This window comes from Lipotes vexillifer, unplaced genomic scaffold (assembly GCF_000442215.2).
Source record: "Lipotes vexillifer unplaced genomic scaffold, Lipotes_vexillifer_v1.1 scaffold591, whole genome shotgun sequence".
Taxonomy (NCBI): Eukaryota; Metazoa; Chordata; class Mammalia; order Artiodactyla; family Lipotidae; genus Lipotes; species Lipotes vexillifer.
The window spans coordinates 2243526-2262296 of record NW_006791954.1 but is presented as its reverse complement, the minus strand read 5'-3'; the positions used below and the strand labels follow the sequence as shown (position 1 = coordinate 2262296).

The 18771-nt window shown below is 48.7% G+C and overlaps 1 protein-coding gene across 1 annotated transcript; it reads right to left on the bottom strand.

The window, feature by feature from the left end:
• Nucleotides 1-11238: 11238 nt before the first annotated feature.
• On the bottom strand, nucleotides 11239-12667 carry HOXB1 (homeobox B1). Its single transcript, XM_007465110.1, has 2 exons — nucleotides 12095-12667; nucleotides 11239-11663 (listed from the first exon to the last, which is right to left on the bottom strand). Exons 1-2 carry the CDS (start codon nucleotides 12660-12662, stop codon nucleotides 11335-11337), a joined length of 897 nt encoding a protein of 298 aa, XP_007465172.1. The 5' UTR covers nucleotides 12663-12667; the 3' UTR covers nucleotides 11239-11334.
• Nucleotides 12668-18771: the final 6104 nt, after the last annotated feature.

Sequence of the window (18771 nt, the reverse complement as noted above, 5' to 3'; positions counted from 1 at the left end):
ACCTGAACCCTTTCAACCCTTTCAAGATCCATCATGTTCAAAGTGCCGACATATTTCCAAACTTGGAGAAGACCCCCCCACTTCAAGTGGAAGGTCTCTAAAGCAAGACCTCCCATGATGGCCAAACCCTGACCGTTAGAGGTTTTCACAGAATCTGTGAGTCAACCAATATCTGACTTGGACACTATTTGCGGGAATTCTCAATCTTTCAGGGTTACAAAGACAGAGAGAGAGATTCCCTAGTTAAACCTGGTAATCTTGAATATTGGGGTAGTCTGCTTGATTTCTCTCCTCCAAAAGGAAAAAAGCAGTCACCTCAGACTCTAAACAACGCCTGGTGGTCTGATAGCTAAGGCAGAGTTAAGAGTAGAATGAGGTGGAAGAGAGGCTGACATCCTAAATGCATTGCATATTCCAGATATGCGGGCTTATATATAAATCCTAGAGGGCCAGAGGCACAAAAAGAAAAATGATATGTTGCTTTTCAGGTATGTGATCTTGGGTACATTATTTATTTTCTCTGAGCCTCGGGCTCCTCATATGTGAGAATAATGATCATACGAACCTCCCAGAGATGTGATGAGAAGTAAAGGCTAATAGCAAAGTTATATATAAATGTCAATAACAACAACAATGATAACAAAAATAATAACAGCTGCCACCAAGAAGGGAAGTGGGAAAAGCATTGTGAGAAAAGTAGAGTTACCTGGACAGCAATGATAAGCAGCAGAAATGGAGTAGCTGCCTTAGCCTAGGTATATCGGCACTTCCTTCCCTTGAGATAATGGGGCCACTCCTTCTCACCTTTCACATTGCTTCTCTACTCTAATGCTCCTTTCCCTTCTCACAAATTAAACAGGCTCTGCTCAGCAAATGTTTGTTCCCCATAATGGCTGCCAATCTCGCAGCTCCCTCACAGAGCTTGGGGATTTGTGTGGATCATGGTATCAGTGACTAATGCAGCCCTAGAGGTCAAGTAGATGGACACAATCTGAAAGAGAGAAAGGATTCCTCCCATTTATCAGCAGCCACCAGCCTGCCCCATTGTCCTTTCCTGCCCAAGCTATCCTGCCTGTATCAACAGAAATACAGTGCCCAGATCAAGGGATATAATATTTCCACTCTACTTAGAACGGATCCAGTCACACTTTATATTTTCTGTTCAGTTCTGGACACTTTGTTTTGTAGAAAATATTGACTAAGGAAGAAAGAACAGGATGGGGAAAGATCTGGAAATCAGGTCTTAGGAGAAACAAATTAAGGAATTGGGAATGTATATTACTCTAGGGATACACAGGACAGCTGTCTTCAAATATTTGGAGGGGTAGCATATGGGAAAGGAATTGAGTCATTCTCTTGGCTCCAGAAAGTAGCAAAGAAGTAAGATCAATGGGTGCAAGTCCCAAGAAGACAAACTCGTATTCCTTATAAAGAAGTATTTTCTAGTATTTAGAGCAGTCCAACATCGGGGGAATCTCCCTTATAAATAGCAATCTTTCCATTGCTAGAGGTGTCCAAGCCCAGGATATTGTAGTAAAGATCGGGTGAGGGTATAAAGGATAAAGTCTCTATGTTCCTTCCATATCCAAGCTTTCAGTTGTCGTTTTGCTTTGATTTGTGTCACTTTCATTCTCCTGAGTCCATCTCAGGCGGGCACTAGTAAGGTTGAGAAAAGCAAGGAATTCCCAGCAGTTGTCAACTTCAGCCCTGATATGTCTTGGGAAACTCACTCACCTAAGGAGAAATAAAAAAGCTCCTGGGTTATGTTCAGGAGGTATATGGGGAAAGAGAGAAAGGAACCAAAGTGTTCAGCGATGCAGATTCCTCACCTCTCTCTATGAGCTAAGAAGCAGCTAGATGGCCATCAAAATATCCAAATGCAATGTTGATTTGAAATCTGGATTAGTAGTTAATGGTATCTCATTATTGGGCAGGAATTTCTCTCCACATCTGCCAAAGTTCTGAAGAAAACACCTCTCCGTGTTGCCGGAAGCAGATTTACAAGTAACTCCCTCCTGCTCTGTCTCCATTCCCTTAAATAGTAAAATTCCTTCATTAAGCTTGCAGGGTTGTTGGGTGGGTGTGTGCGTGCGTGTGTGTGTGTGTGTGTGTGTGTGTGTTGGGAGGAGAGGAAAGTCCTTTCTCTCCAGGTTCACCTACATAGAAAGACCTGCTCTTCACACCTACAGGGACCCATGAGCTTTTCTCTCTCCTCTCCCAATCAAGGGCTTCAGACCTCAACAGAGAATGGACCCTGTGACTCAGGAGGCTGCTCTCAATTCCAGGCTGAAGTGGGAAGGGGCTCTAAGGGTGCTGAGTGAGACCCTCTGTGACTCCAAAAAAACTATCTATGTCTGGAGCCCTGCCTCAGTTGAAAGGAGAGGATGGAAGAGGGCTCCTGACCCCAGAGAAGAATCTGAGTTATGTCTCAGCAACTGAGCAAACATTTACACTTGTCACCAAAAATAAAACTGAAAACTAAACTTTAAAGTTCCGGGGAGGGAAAAAAAAAAAAAAGGAAAGAGAGAATCCGGTCTTCTCTTGTTTTCCAAGGGGAAATCTGAGATTGGGAGCAGCTTAGCACCTGGTCAATGCAAAAGACATAAAAGCAAGAAGTTTTTGTACTGATTAAATTAAATTCAAACCCAGGATCCCCTTTTTTCCAAAGAACTGCGTGCAAGAGGGCTGGAGGAAGAGAGAGAGAGTAAAGCAAAATTTTTTCCGGTTTCCACATCCCTTTGACTTAGAAAGAGTAGAGATGAAGGAAGACTGCTGCAGATAAACCCCCTTTCTTATTCAAAGAGAGGAATTTAAAAAACATTTTTTTTCTCTAGTGAAATAGAGGGAGTTTTTCATAAAGGGAGGATTTTGGAGCACACTCAGATTATTTTTGGTAGATTATTTTAACACACTTTTGAAACTTTGTTTTTTCTTTTTTTCAAAATAGGATGTTGAAGAACCCAAAGTTAGTATTGGAATTGGGCACTAACTGGATGCTATTTTTCTTTTATTTTTGTATCTGTCCCTCTGTTCTTCATCATTAAATTATAGGGATAAGCACAAGCTCTTTTTCTTTTTCCTACTTAAGGTGGGAAGAGTCAGTTGAAGCTTACTAAACTCTGGGTCCAAACACCCAAATGAAAACCAGGGAAAAAAATCAACTTTCCAGATCTTTGGTATTCTGTGAAGGAAAAGTAGGAAATTAGTCATGTTTGGGATTTTTTTGTTTGTTTCGTTTTCTCTTAATTTTTGCTTTCCCTCTGAGTGCGCAGCCACACACCACCCAACACAGAGAGATAACTCATTACTTGCCTCCTTCCTTTTCATTTCCATTCTGGGAATTCTGTAGAGATGAGACTGAAGCATTTTTAGCAAAAGGCCCTCTTCCTTTTCACCTCTATGTGGAGAACTCCTCTATTTTCCACTCACTCTTCTCAGAAGCTTCATTGGGTACCACTTAGCAGTCAAAACATAAACTCCAAAGAGTGGAGAGAAACAGAACCTTTCCACGTAGGTAACAATACCTGTCTCCCCAGCCCGCTTTCTCTGGCTGTTGCAGCCACGTGTGCAGAGCTGTGTACGAGGTCAGTTTATTTGCCGGTCTGAGGCACAAGTAACAACGCTTGTTTACGGACAGCTCTGCGAACGTGGGAGGGAGGTTGGCGTGTCTCTTCGGGAACGTGTCAAGGTGTGGATTTCAATGGGTTTTGAAATGTGCCGCTTGGTAAGGTGGGAGCCTGCAAGCATGCAGACTCTTTCAAAGGTGTCCTTGCAAGTCCCCATCCAATGCACCCAAATCACTGAATTTGAATTGCTGAATACAGACCCCCTGCTGGATTAGGAATTGCCTCACCCACCCCACCCGTCCTCCAAGGAAGGAGCTGCCCTCTTGCCTTCCTCTAACTCTGGGTAGTGTCCCTCCTGCCAGGCTCCGAAAGGTGGGGATCGAAAATTGAGTTCCGGAAAATGAGTGTAAATTGGAGAGACAGTGGAGTAACTGGAGGCGGTGGACGGTAGAAAGAAAGCTCAGGGCTGGAGAGGAGCGTGGGACAGCTCTTTCCACCAGCTGCCAGCCTATTTCCTCACCTACACCTCAAAGGCTTTTCTTCTGCACATCTTGTCCAGATTTTGCCTCTTCAGACTCCCCATCCCCCAAAACAACAGCTCCCAGAAAAGGCTGTCTGAAATGGGGAATCAGAGAACTCTGGCCAAATTTGTCAGAGCCATGCCCAGAAGCCTTGAACCTTTGAGTTTTTTCAGGTCACTGCTGAGGAATTCCATTCCCCAACTCCGTTCTTCCTAGGGGGCCCTTGATCTGGAAATCTAACGCCAGGGAGGAACAGGAGGTGGAGGTGACTTTTCCTTTTTCTTGACACTTTTCCCTTCCCTTTTCTTGCTTTAAATCAGGTTTCCTGTTCTGTGATCAGGATCCACGTGTGTAGGTCTATGGTGGGAGTATGCAAGAGGATGTCATCAATTCCCAACAATTTCCAAAAATGGTAACTGACCACACCAGAATGGGTGATCTTCTCAAGCGTTCTGAGAAACTTCCAACAGGTGACCATCCTTGCCCTCGAGTTCCATTAAGCATTAAAAGTAATGCTTCCCCTTGCTGTCCCCTTTCAGACCCAAACGAACCTAAGTGACTTCACTTTATTGGGCCTAGAAGGGGAAGACTTCCCAAAGGTTTTTAGAAACGGAAAACTTGGTCCATTGACGTATAAAGGACACTGCACCCTGTGGGGCTGCATTGGGTGATGGAGAGGAGAAAGGAAGGCTTGTCTGCAGCGGCTGCACCTGCCTGGATCCCTCAACAGAAGGGTTGGCTTCTCTATTTTCTACCAACATTTCTACCAATCTAAACATCCAGCTGGGCCTTCAAGTTGCCTGAGATAAATATCTTTAATGAATGAACGGAAAGTCAGAGAATAAGAAGATGCCTCCTAAGTCCCCTTCCATCACTTGTCTTACTTTCATTATTTTCATATGAATACACTGATCAGGTAACAGTCTTGGACTAATCAAACGTCTAAAACTGATGTCACTTCAGAAGATCATTTGCGGGGGGTGGGGGCGGTGACTGGCTTCTAGACAAGAGAAATTTGCTTCAATGTTCACTTGTCCAACAAATATTTACTGAGCATCTACTACATGCCAGGCATTGTTCAAGGCACTAGAAATGCAGCAATAAACAAAACAGAAATCTCAGCCTTCATGGATCTTATGTTCTAGAAAGTTAGGAGGTTAGAGACTATTTTTCATATATGGTGGCTGAGAACATGCATGTCACTTCTTTATCATATTAGTTCTTTTAGTGTCTTTGGAAAGAGAGTCCAAACTATTACAAGTTTACCAAATTTCTCTTCCATTAGACATAGTTTATGACACTAATAATATGCAGATATGTGGCCCTTTGCAGTCCTGGATGATGTTCCCAACCAGACAGTCCCATTTTAACTAACCTCCCTACACCCCTTCCCCAAAAAAGACTATCATTTCCTGAGTCACCTCTCCTCTGGGAGGCTCAGGCACTGGTCCAACAAGAGTGGAGAGACCAGGGCATGACCCCACGACCGGGACCCTTCCCCCGCCCTTTGGCCTCAGCAATCCCCTGGACAGGCAGCTCCTCCAGGGCTGGGGGTTAGGGGGCTGTAAGCCATTTCAGGGCTGAACTCTTCATGAACCAGGAAGGGAAGGGGGTGGGGGCTGCAGAGCAGAGCCAGCAGGAGCTGGCTGGGAGGCAAGGTTTCTGGGCAAACCTCTCCGGCTGAGTAAATACTGAGCTGCCTCATCTCCAAGGTGGGGTAGAAACAGAGCTGTCAGGCCAGAGTAAACTGAAGGGAGCTTCGGGCCTCTAAGGAGCAGAGGGCACATGCTTTTGGGGGCATCCTCCTTCCTAGGTTCTCCCTTCAGGCAGAAAGGGCTACAGGGCTCAGAATTGTCTGGACCCAGGCCAGTGATCTTGAGAGCATGGAGGAAATTGACTGGGGTGGGGGTGGGGGGAGAAACAGTAATTTTAATTAGCTCCAACTTGGCCAGTAGACTATGTGGGACATGATGCTTCCCGCACCCCACCCTACCACCCCCCATCCCAGACCAAGTTTAACATTCTTTCTTACTTACAACTTCTATCATCAGAGGGAAGGATGAGTAAAGCTGCAGTGAGATAATGCAGCTTATATTAAAGACTGGGAAAGCAGGCCCAGAGAGGTTAAGTGATTGATTCAAGGACACACAGGAGGCCCTTGGTAGAGGAAGCTCTGGTCTCCTGACTTCCTACAAAATTCTTCTTTCTCTGAAGTACCTGATCCACTTATTTCCCGATGAAGAGAATGACAGGGGCCAAGAGGTCCTACTCTGAGCTGCAGTTAATAGCTGCTTGAGCCAATCTGTTCTCCCAGAAATGGGCATTAAATATTTGGCATCTCCAACTCCTGTTCCACCTAGGACCCACTCTGAGGATAAAAAGCATTTAGAGAGCCTGGGAAATAGCAAAAGTTAAAGCATCTGGAATATTGTGGTTGAGTCATGTAAAGGAGGCCATGCAAGGAAGTTCTTAGAGCTAGGACTGAGCCATCAGGAAAAAATCTGGTACAACTGCAGGGGGTGCCAACCACATGGACCACAGTGAGAACGTGCTCCCAGAGTTATGCAATGAGACTGTCCTGCCAAAAGCATGTCTCATTACGATGCTGCACTTACTATGAACTAGTATTCTGTGGAACTACCCTGAACCTTTCCGTTCATAATTATTTTATTCCCTAGCAGCAAATTCCATGGTTATGGTACTAGATGAGTCTGCAGGTACAGTGATGGAGGATGAAAGCTAGCGAATGTCTGCTTCTATCACACCAAGGCCAAGAAAAACTCAGTACAAGAAAGTAATAAAAAATGTCTTGTATGAATATATAAAACAGAAAATCTCTACTGAGAACACTGCCAGGCAGTGTTCTAAGCATGTCTCATATATCTCACTTATTCAACTTCCTTCATTTTACATCTGAAGAAATGGAAGCACAGGGAAATTGAATAACTGGCATGAGCTCACTCACCCAGCTGATAAGAGAGGAACCACGTTGAAAACTAAGTTACACTTCAGAACCCTTACCCTCCACCACTCTAAATCAGGAACTCAGACTGTCTGCCCTCAGGACTTCTGAGCCTTCCTCCCAATGGAGAGGGGAGGGAGAGTGCAAGAGGCCCAGGACAGCTCTTTTCTACAGTTGAGTGGGCTGAGACCTGAAGGAAAGGAAAGGGTCTCAGCCAGACCCACCTGGGTGTTCTCAGCTGCTAAGAAGGGAATCCCCTCTACCTGTCCTTAGCCCCAGAACCTGTCTCTAGTATCATACACCTATCAGGGATCAAACAAGATATGAATGTGAGAAGTGAAGAGTGTGTGTGTACCCCAAAGGGTCAAGATGTGCCCTGGAATCAATTAGGGACTGTAGGTAGGGGAGAAGACATGTCCCCCTTAATAATGATAAGTATTATTATAGCTCATATTTATTTGAGACTGCTCTCGAATATTTTACACATATAAACTTATTTATTAACATCTACCCTATGAAATAAGTATGATTATGATGCCCATTTTGGAGAAAATGGCCACAAGGCTGTGAGAGGCAGGGCTGGAAGGATTTGAACCCACATATCTTGGCCTTCCTCTCAGTTTCATCTGGATCTGCGTGCTCCCAGTCATCTGGAGATGCCCCCAGCCTCCCCATCTCCACCCTCTTCTACTCCCCACCCCACCAACTCCCTTCCAGCAGCCCAGTGGTATTGGTGCAAAGAATGTTCATAACAAAGAAACCCACATTAAAAGTAAGAAGAACTTTAGGGTTTTTAAAATCTTTTTTCCTTGTCTCTCTTGTCCTGGAGATCAAAGGGCCTCACGTTGGGAGAACAAATGCTGAAGAAGAAAGCAAATGAAAGAGGAAAAGTTCACACTTGGGGCTGAGAAACAGATGGTGCAGAGTGTTGGGTAGAGTGGAGGCTACGTGGTGGAGGAGGGGCCGGGAGATACTCCTCAGAAACCTTGACAAACTTTCAACCCGAGAAGAATTCTCCCCCCACCCCAATAAAGAATCAATGGGGGAAAAAAATCTCTATTTTAAGATTTTTATTTTCAAAACAGGAGACTTTTTGGAGATTTGGTGAGTGGAGGTGTTGGAGTCGAGGGCTTTAAATCTTGCAGAAAATGTACCTTCAGATCTTCTGGTAAATATAATTCCCTTTGCCCCCTCAAGGGCTGTGAAAAACCCACCTATCTGAAAGGCACGGTGGAGTCTATGAGGAAAGAAGTTTGTCACCTATTCTGGAAAGTTTAACAATGTGTTTTTGTTTGTTTGATTGTTTGTTTGTTTTTACCAACCTCTCCTTTGTCATTTATGATAGGAAAATACAGTGACCTTTTGTTTCTGCAAATAAATGCTTTCTGTGTAGACCAGTCTGAGGCCTCAGATAAGTGGGATTTTAGGAAAGCACAAAGTGGGGAAAGGGTTAGGATCAAAGGAGATGGGGGGGCTCAGATGTATTGCAGATTCTTTTGAGCCTGCCCCTCTGTTAACAGAGAATTGATTTGCCCCTCATCCCTCCCTGGGGGAATCTGATAGTTCCTTCTGCTGTGGCCAAAATCCAAATAGACCAGCCTCCCCCACGACCTGTCAGCCCCAGTCTGAGGCCCAGCTTCACCATCCTTGGGGTCCTGCTCTAACCAAAGCTCCTTCCTCTTCCCTGATTTTCTGCCCACTGGTCCAATGTTTGCAGGATCCAGAAATATCCCAACCAGAAGGCTCTACCAGCTTACACTGAATGGCTCCAAGCAAGAGTTTTGTTTCCACAGACACTGCTCTGTCTCCTCTGTCAAGGTGACCCCCTTGGGAAAGCCAACCTTGGTGGCAATTCTAATTAAATGCAGAAAAGCAGTTAATAGATTTTTTTTTTTTTTTTTTAAGACAGAGGGCAAGGCATCAAGCTCTGGGAAAGCTGAGCTTCCTCTTGCAACACACTTCCTTTCCAGCTGGACTGTGCCATTATTGATAACTTGGCCTCTCCTATAATAGCACCAATTTCATCAGGAAGCAAACGCTCGGCTCTTCTTGCACACACTCCTAGTCCTTTTCGCTTCTTGTCTTCCTCTGAAAGGTCGAGAATTCAGTAGATGGGGTGGGTAAGACGCCCCCCTTGGTCTTGCTGCCCGATCCCAGCTGTCTTGACTCCAGGGCATGGGGGGTCCCCGGAATCAATAAACCGGTCGGGAGCCCGCAGGCCCGCGTCCTCTGGACGGCTCTGCAGGGCGAGAGTGCTGGCGGTTAGGCGGCCGTCGCGGCGCTGCCCGAGCCAGGCCCGCCTCCGCCTCCCCCAGCCTCCGCCGACCAAAGGGTTGTCAGTGGGACCCGCCAGGAGACAATAGCTGCCCCCGCGGGCGCGCCGTCGGCTTGTTTGGAAAGCCCGGGGGCGCTTCGAGGTAAAAAGGTCAGCGCGGGACCAGGGTTTACCTCGGCCTCCTTCGCCCACCCCAGGCCCTCGGGACTCCAACCTGCCGCTCCCGCCGCAGCCCTCCCTTCCCCGCCTCCCCCTCGGCCCTTTCGCCTCGCCTCCGCTGCTGGCCAGCGCCGGAGACCCGGGAGTCACCGGGAGCCGGGTGGACGGCGCTTCGGAGGCGGGCGGCTGCGGCCAGAGTCTCTCAGCCTCCCCGGATCCCGAGCCCCGACGCCCCGGTTGGGTGGAAGGGCGCCAGGCTGGGAGCCGGAGTGGAGGGGTAACCTGTGTGTCAGTCTGAAGTTTATCGAGGGACCTGTCCTCTGACTTTCTCTGAGCAAGAATTGACGGGGAGGGGGACGATGCACAGCCTCCGCAGCACATATTAATATTTACCGAGGCACACTCTATGCCAGGCCTCGCTCTGGACGTGGGGGACGCAGAAGGGAGAAGGGGTAGTGGGCCCTTTGCCTCCCCCCGAACTTCCTCCTCTTTTCACACCCTTTTCTGTTCTCTCCAAACAGATCCGTTTTTCTTCTTTCCTGCCTTCCTTTCAGGACCCTCTCCTAACTGTATCCTCCCCACCACCTTGTGCCTCCAGGTCTTCCCACACTCCTCCAACGACCTAAGGGCTGACGGCTGTCAGATCTGGAAACCTAGGGCCCTGTTCTGCTTAGGCCCCACCCAGTAAGTCCTTGTCTTTATCCAGCAGAGCTCTTAAAGCTCAGCTCCTTCCAGCCCAACCAGCCTGCACCTACTCTTTCCTCATCTCTCCCCCAGGGCTCTTGGAGAGAGCCTCCTTTACCCCTAGGTGGAGGAGCAGAGAGGCGGGAAGAGGGGAAAACACACTTTATTGAAATGAGGTAGTTGGAAGTACAGAGAGAACCCGATTGCTTGGGGCTCAGGTTTCCAGAAAGAGTGGTGCCTCCACTCTCTCCAAGGTTCAGAGAAATGCTGGCTGCTGGTAGGAGCTCTCCCTGCACCTGGGCCTCCCTGGGCTGCGCCAGGGGTTGGGGTGGAGATGAGGAGGGTCCTGGCTTTTCCAGGAGGCAATAAATAGGGGAGGAACTAGTGGGAGCGTGCCTGCGCCTTCCTGGTAGAGGCTTGCTGGGGTCCAGCCTCAAACAAAATTCCACAAGTCTCCGAAGTACCAAGTTCCAAAACACTTTGGTAGCTTAGAGATGAGGTCGCTGGTGGGAGAGGAGGCAGGTCTCAGAAAACAACCTCTGGAGGTTGCTAGTGCAATACAAATGTGCCAGGTGGGGGTTAATAGGCTTAGATTGGCGGGGGGTGGGGTGCTTTTTGGTCTGTCACAAGGCAGCTGGTGCTATTGTAAGGTCTGTGGCGACTAGAAAGATTAAGCATTGGTAATACGCCTGCACCCAAACACCTCCCACACAAGAAACCTCAAGGCCTTCTCTCTGTCCTGGGCCTAGAAGGGGGAGTTAGGATAAGAGTGCATGAGGAGAGTCCTCGAAGCTCAAAGGCACTGGACTGAACAAATCGAAGTTGGAAGGGAAAGGAGAATCCAGGAGGTTGGGACTTGCTTCCACCCCGCCCACGTGCTGATCCCCAGATTAAAGGCCCAGGGAAGCCCTTCCCTTCACTCTTGACAGGCTGGGTGTCTCCCATGCCTCTGGTCCTCCTGTAGGGTCCCCAGCCATCAGCACCTTGCCCAGACCGGAGAAGAGGGGTCCCCCATTCCTCCCCAGAGCAGCTCTAAACTGGCGCCCCAGCCTTGGTGAGGATCGCCTGAGTAGTAAAGCCGAGGCCCAGGGTTAGGGAGAGCAGAGGACAGAGGGCTGGACGGCGGCACTCGGGCGCTGGGGAGCCCCGTCGGTTGGGAAGTTTAGTTCAGGAGGTGACGGAGCTGGGCGAAGCTTCCGGGGAGGTGCACGTGGACTGGTCGGAGGCGTCTCCAGCCGCCTCCTTGGGACAGCCTGAAGGGGCTGGGGGCACCCGGCCTCCCTCCCGCTCGCGCCTCTTCTGCTTCATGCGCCGGTTCTGGAACCAAATCTTGACCTGCGTCTCGTTGAGCTCCAGGGTGGCGGCGATCTCCACCCTCCGGGCCCGGCTCAGGTACTTGTTGAAATGGAACTCCTTCTCCAGCTCGGTCAGCTGCCGCGTCGTGAAGTTGGTGCGGAGGCCACCGGGCGCGCCCAGGCCCAGCTCCGACACCTTCGCTAGGGGCGGGGCGAGAGAAAGGCCACGTCAGTTCTCTCACCTCTTTCTCCTTCCCCTCCCCTCCCCCCTGGCCAGCTCTGCACCCCCATTCACCATGCTGTCCCGCTTCAGCTCTCGAAGCACCAGGCACCCCTGCAGGTGATCTGGATCAGCCTCCGCACGCTCCCATCCCCCATCCCTCCGCAGGACACCGGGTCCTGGGCCTGAGCTGGGCACACAGATCCGGAAGTGCGGGTATGTGTGGAGACTTACTCTTAATGGGAACCGGGCTCTCACTGGGTGGGGAGACCTGACCTGAGACCGGGCAGAGTGCTGTTACCTGCCTCTACCCGGCGGCGCAGAGACAGGAACCCAGCCCAGGACACCTCGGTGCAGAAGCGGCAGAGCCGCTCTGAGCCCCAGAGAGGGGGTGGCCACCTCTGAGCCCTACCTGTCTTGGGTGGGTTCCTCTTAACCTTCATCCAGTCGAAGGTCCGGGCTGTGGGGAGGCTGGTTTCTGACGGGCAGGGCGACTCCTTGTCCTCGGAGAGGAGCTCGGCATAGGCTGGTGCAAAGTTCCCTGTCTGCTCGTTCCCGTAAGGGGGCTGCGGCGGAGGGTACGGCCCCGGGCCCGTCCCAGCAGTTCCGTAGCCGTCGGACAAGGCCCCTAACTGGGCCCCATAGCTTGAAGGATGAAAATAGCCTCCATCTCCTTCCGGCTGGCCCAGAGGGTAGTACTGAGAAGGCCCGTAGCTGGGGCTGCAGGCAGCCGGGGCGTACCCCGAGGTCCCGGAGCTGGGGAAGGGCACCCCTAACGCCGAGGGCGGGTGCTGGGCCGGATAGCCTGAGTTCTGCTGGAGCGCGGGGCTGGGCAGCCCCCCACCATAGCGGGTCTCGCCTGCATAGCTGTCAACAGAGGGAGCCGAGCTGGGGGGGAAAGAGGTAGGGGCGCTGTAGGCGCTGGGTGCCCGGTTACAGAGTGGGTACTCTAAGAAGGAGTTCATCCTATTATAGTCCATGCGTCGAGGCCGCAGGAGGGTCGGCCCGTTTGGGGGAGACACCCTCTTGCCCTACAACCTTTCCGCAGTATGTCACAGCGCCGAAGCTTGCATCCATGGCCTAACCCAGCTTGCCTGGGCCAGGGCTCCCCCAGGAAGGGGGTAGGGAGCGGGGGTGGAGGGGCGCATGTGATCTCTCCCAGACCAATGGGCGCAGCGGGCCAGAGTTTGGCAGCCCCAGCGCCCATCCATCACCCCCCGAGCATTAGCATGACAAAGACACTTCAATCACCCGCAGCCCATCCATCTGAGGGTGACGTGGAAGCGTCAAAAACATCTTTCTTCAAAGACTTTTGGAAAGAAGGGACCAGAGGGAGAGGGGGGAAAAGTTAGAGGAATATTCAGGACTTTCTTCCCCTCCCAACCCCCAAGGCCTTCAATAGGCTCCTAGGTTATTAGATTTGGACAAATTCAACCCAGCTGCCCTTCATTCTTCCCACACCCCCCCACCCACCCAAAGGAGCCTTCCCCCCTCACCAAGTCTGTAGACCAGGAGATGGGGAATCCAGCCTTCTTTACCCAGAACTCCCGCTCTGAGTTTCTTTCTCCCAATTTGGGGTGATGGGCTAGGACAGCCGAGTGAGGTATGTTATTTTGGGCCAAATGGATGACTGTGAAGGAAGAGGGTGCAAAAACACCTAAGGGTGTGAGGCAGGGCCCAGAATCTAGAGGAAGAGTTAAGTGAGGGGTGGGAAACTGGCATATCAAGGAGCAAGACAAGATGACAGAAATGTGGAGAGGATGAGAAATGCCCCACTCCTCTCTCCATCTCTCCACATAACCACTCTCTCCTCATTCACACATGCATTTCTCTCCCTCGGCTTCTTTTTATATTCTCTCTGTCTCAATCCATCTCTCTGTTCGTCCATCTCTCTCCATATTTATATTCGTTCCCTACCTATCCATCAACTCATTTCTCTGGATGTATTTATCCTCTCTCTAGCCATCCATAGCTGTAGCTGGCTCACTCATTCAGACTCAGATAACTCCCTGTATCTCTCCAGAGAGCCACAATGAGCAAAGAGCTAGGTAATGTTTACGTACAGGTGAAGAGGAGGGAATTTTTATTCTCTTTCTGAAGTGATTAAAACTAGTGTAGTGCATTCTTCTGGTTCCTTCCTACCCCACAGCACACACACCCCAAATCCCAAGCCTCGAATCCATACATTCAATACCAATTACATCTTAAAGATGACTCAAATTTCTGAGGACTTTCTAGAATAGGTCAAAGGAGTTTGCTTAGAGAATGGGAGCTTCAGGCTCAGGAGCGGAGTCTCACGCCTTTCCGCTCCGTGTGTCTGTTGGGTTAGGGCTGGGGGAGGGGAGGGGAACAGGAAGTGGCTCCTTCACTCTATTCAGACAGGGATGGAACTGGAAGGGAAGCTCTTAGGTAGGGCCCATTGATTCTCCCCCTCCAGACTCCGAGGACAAGAGCTTGGCGCAATCGAACACCCACGCTCATTTGTAACCTGTCAGGGTGTCTGCTTGGCCGGAGGCCTGGGGCCGGGGCTAGGGCAAGTCCAGGAGGGCAAGAGTTCAGGGGAGGATCTCTGTAAACAATTGAGCTGAGGATAGGAAGGGGAGGCAGGTGGGACAGGTCCAGAGAGGACCCTCAAAACTTCTCAGGTTTCCCTACCCCAAAAAGGGCAGGGTGAGTACTCAGCCCTCTGCAAGGAGGCCCGAAGTTGTCTCTCTCAGTCACTGTGTCGCTCCCTCTTTCTGTTTCCCAGTCCCCTCATTTTGCCTGTCCTCACCTACTTTGTGTCTCTATCACCAGAATCACAGTGCCTTTCTCTTTTCTTAATAACTGTGAGCCTTGCTTAGCCCTCAGCTATGAAAGAGCTTAGAGCATTTCACAGGACCCCTGCCCCCCTCCCTCCTCACGTGTACTCTGCTTCAGACCCTGCCTCAGAGCAGGACAAGTTGGGGGGAGGGGGCCAGCTGGCAACTCCTTTAAGAGAGATGCAATGGGGGAGGGTGAGAGAATGTTCAGTGCAAAGGGATGAGGGCGGACAAAGGAAAGGAGAATTGAGGTGGGGGGTGGGGGCGGCCTACAGAGGGATTGAAGAGAAAAGGAGCGTTGAGGTGAGAACAAGATTTCTTTCTATTTCCCCTTTTGGGTTTGTAGATGCTCCCAACAGTTTCCTCTCACTTTAAGATGTTCTCCACAGAGGCGTTTGGAGAAGAGGGAAGTAGGGAACCAGGGTTTCTCTTCAAACCCCAGATCTGAGCTGGGTCTATATCTGACCTGGCTGTCCTGCTTCTGGGAGACTTGAGACTCCACTTTCCACCTTTTCCTCAACCCAGGGAGAACCTCCTCCCCTCATCCCTCGCCCTCCTAATTAAGGGAACAATTTGAGGTCTAAAGGGGGAAGTAAACTCCAGATCAGTTTAATAAAAGAGTAGAAATCATTCTGGGAGTTGGGGAAATGCAGTCTCCCTAGTAACAGCTGAAGTCACCAATAGTCTATTATAAAGACTAGAAGGAAGGGGGCGGAGAAAATGTGCCTCAAGTTATATTGTCAAGTGCACTGGTTGCTTTGGTGTCAGCTCTCCCAATTCACTCTGCTCTCCACCCTGAGCCTTGGTACCTTCTCTTGTGTAGCAGAAAGATGAAAACTTTTCAGATGTCCTGGTGGCTCTCCCAGCCCCGGCAGAAAAGACTGGGAGAAAAAGCAACATGGGACCACAGATTCCCAAGTCTCTTCCTCCTTAAAAGAAACTCCACTGGCCTCTGGCCTGCGGAGAAACCCTATGGAGCCTGGATTCCTTGCTAAGCCCATAGCTGAGTGCAACACAAAACAAACAAACAAACAATGTAATCCACATCTGGAGTAATCTATGGCCTATAGGATTATCTGGTTGACCAAATTAAAGTCACCAGAGATGGTCTGGGTAAACCCAACACCAAAGTGAAATATAGTTGATTTCCTCTTTTCTATAATCTATTTAGACATATAGGAGAGCAAGGAAAACACAGGCATGTTTAGTACTGAAATGACCTTTGAGAGATGCTGATCCCTGTACCACTAAGGCAGGGAGACCATTCTAATCAGAATGGGGAAGTGTTAGAAGTTTGCACCTAATTCTGGCCTTTTCTATGGAGGAAGCTGCTTTAGCTGGGGGTTGGCAGGATCAATCTAACAGTTCTTTCATTAGGCCCTTAAGTGCCTCTCTGCCTGCTCTCCCCAGCCCAGATCTTGAAGACCAAAGTCCAACATCAAAGACTGGAACTTAAGAATTTAAAAGATATTCAGGGTTATACTTTTTTTTCTCCATAAGAAATGGTTTCTTGTTGCTGTTTTGGGGGAGGATGCAATCTGAATTCAGTGCTGTTTGTTTTACTACAAGCTCATTAAAATGGCACAAATCTGGTTGAGAACCATAGGCTATGAGTGGTGCATAATGTACTGGGAAGACTATTAGTTTTGGGGCCAGAATACTTGGGTTCAAATCCTTGCTTGGCCATTTCTTAGCATTGTGATCCTGGACAAGTTCCCTGGTTTCTCTGAATCTCAGCCTCAGAGACGAAGAAGGGGTTTCATACTGCTTACTTCACTGCATTGTCAGTAGGATTAAAGCAAACAAGAAAATATAAACCATAGGGAACTCTATAAGTGTATGATATTGGCATTACATGCACAGTCTGAAATAGTCAGTCTTCAGTTTTTTAATATAACTAGCATATTAAAATATGGAAATATGTGATAGGGAAATAGCACATGTGCTATATGTTTATGTAACATATCACCATATATTGTACAATATGTACTTTATCATATGCAAATTTCATTGAGAATCAGAAGGCTGGCTCCGTTTAGGCAAAGGATTTTCTTCTAAACTGAGGAGTTTTTTTGAAAAGTAAAGCCTAATATTGTATAATCTATAACAGATCTAAATGATTAAAACTGCAGCAGAAAGATTTGAGGTTGGGTATTAGCCAGAACGTCCTGACCTTCCAAATTTTGGAGAAAAGTTTTCTAGATGTTTCCTCTCTTCCCTTGAAGGGTTTAGCTTAGAAACTGTCCTTCCCAAGGTAGGGGTTGAACCTGACTTCTGTGATGTCAGAATAGGATATAAACTTTCACCTGGAGGGAAAAGTAAGTCAGAGAGTCGGGATGTTTCTAAAAGGAAAGATTAGAGAAACGTGAGGAATTGAAATAACCTTCTACTTAATTGGGTCTATCCAGGTATGGTGGTTGCGGCCAAAATACCCGCGGTGGAGAACTTACTGAACACCCATCAAAAGCTGAATTTGTATCTGAATGACTGTCCAGACTGTGATTTTTCTGTGGTGGTTGGGAATTAGAGAAGGTTTTACGAAGGCACTTTTACTGTTGACTCTCTGCTCAGAGGAGGAAGCAGTTTGTTAGATCTCCTTCAGGCACCAAATATCTGCCTCACCACCGAGTGTGGAGAGGGATGGGGGTGGGGGAGCAGGAGGGCCCAGCTGGGCTGGAGAGGTCAGTGGAGGATTTGGGCCACACCAGCCATAGCAGGTGAAGGGAATGATGTAGGGCCCGAGAGTCTCCTTTCTGCAAACTGAGGACATGTACTTGATAGACCATATTTCAGGAAGATGTACAGTGGGGCCAGCGAGTGTTTGTCAGAGACCTGGAGGAAAGGTGGGCAGGGGGTTCAGCAGGGCGGGCAGGGGGCTCAGCAGAGCTCTTTAGGGAGACCCAGAATTTGTACCTATGCTCTGATACCCTAGCAACCAGATAAAACCTGACTACAGGGGACTTTTAAAGTCTAGTACACTGGGAATTCCCCAGAGGCCCAGCGGTTAGGACTCCATACTTATGCTACAGAGGGCAGGGGATCGATCCCTGGTCCTGGTCTGGAAACTAAGATCCCACGTGCCTCGTGGAGTGCCCAAAATAAATAAATAAACATTTTAAAAAATAAATAAAGTCTAATACACCATGGCAAAGAAGTTTGGTGCCTCTTTTTGTATAAAACGTCCTACTCTTTCTCAAACAAGAGTAAACAAAACCAAATGCTGGGGAAGGTGGCAGAGAATGAAAGCCAGGGGAAAACTTGGCTAGGACACTTTTTTTTGTTTTGTTTTGTTTTCATTTATTTTTATTTTTTTAATTAACTGTTTTTAAAAAGAAAAGTTTAATTAAAGACCAAGTTTAGTTCAGAAACAATGTTCATCAGGCAATAAATTAAGCACCCTGTATAGTGGACCAGAAATTCTATTTCTCTGCTGCCTTTACAGGAGTAGCATCACAAAGGTGAAACTGGTAGCATGTGATGCTCGAGTACTTGGTTCACACCTTGCTGAGTGTCATGTCTCCCGTACCCAGCTCAGGGCACATAGTGGATGCTCATTAAACACCAGGAGGAAGTGACTCTGGGGTCTTGATGGAGGAGTGAGAGTCAGCCTGCAGGATCCCGCGACTTAAAAGGGCCGGCCCTTGAAATAAAGAACACTGTCTAGCTACAGATGGTTCAGAGCTCCCTGTATGATGCTTATTCTCCGGTTTTAGCCCAACAAAATTTGCATTCTTGGTCCTCCTGCTGTGGGAAAATCCAGCATCGCTGAAGTGTTGTCCAAATACTACAAACTGCATCACATTAAATTGAAGAATGTCATTTCTGAAGCCATAGCAAAACTGGTAACACTTTTAACTACTTTATTGGGAATTTTTACGACACTTCTTAATACTCATATTCATTGAATACCTGGCACCTGGCACACAGCACTACAACCAGTTACATGCTTGTTGAAAAGATTTCTCTCCCTGCTTTTAAACAGTGATTGGGGCATGACTGTTTGTGTAAAGATACAAATTAAAATTTGTTAAAATGGCTGTACCAGATACTTGGGAGGTGGGTTATCATCAAACATTAAGAGTCACCACCTCCATTTAAAAGCACATGGGGCTTCCCTGGTGGCGCAGTGGTTGAGAGTCCGCCTGCCGATGCAGGGGACGTGGGTTCATGCCCCGGTCCGGGAAGATCCCACATGCCGCGGAGCGGCTGGGCCCGTGAGCCATGGCCGCTGAGCCTGCGCGTCCGGAGCCTGTGCTCCGCAGCGGGAGAGGCCACAGCGGTGAGAGCC

What these genes read in the sequence shown, in the direction of transcription:
- HOXB1 (XM_007465110.1), bottom strand. Translation starts at nt 12,662, where the DNA reads ATGGACTATAATAGGATGAACTCCTTCTTAGAGTACCCACTCTGTAAC. An exon ending in GAGGAACCCACCCAAGACAG is followed by an intron (nt 11,664 to 12,094) that starts GTAGGGCTCAGA and finishes CCCCGCCCCTAG; the next exon opens with CGAAGGTGTCGGAGCTGGGC.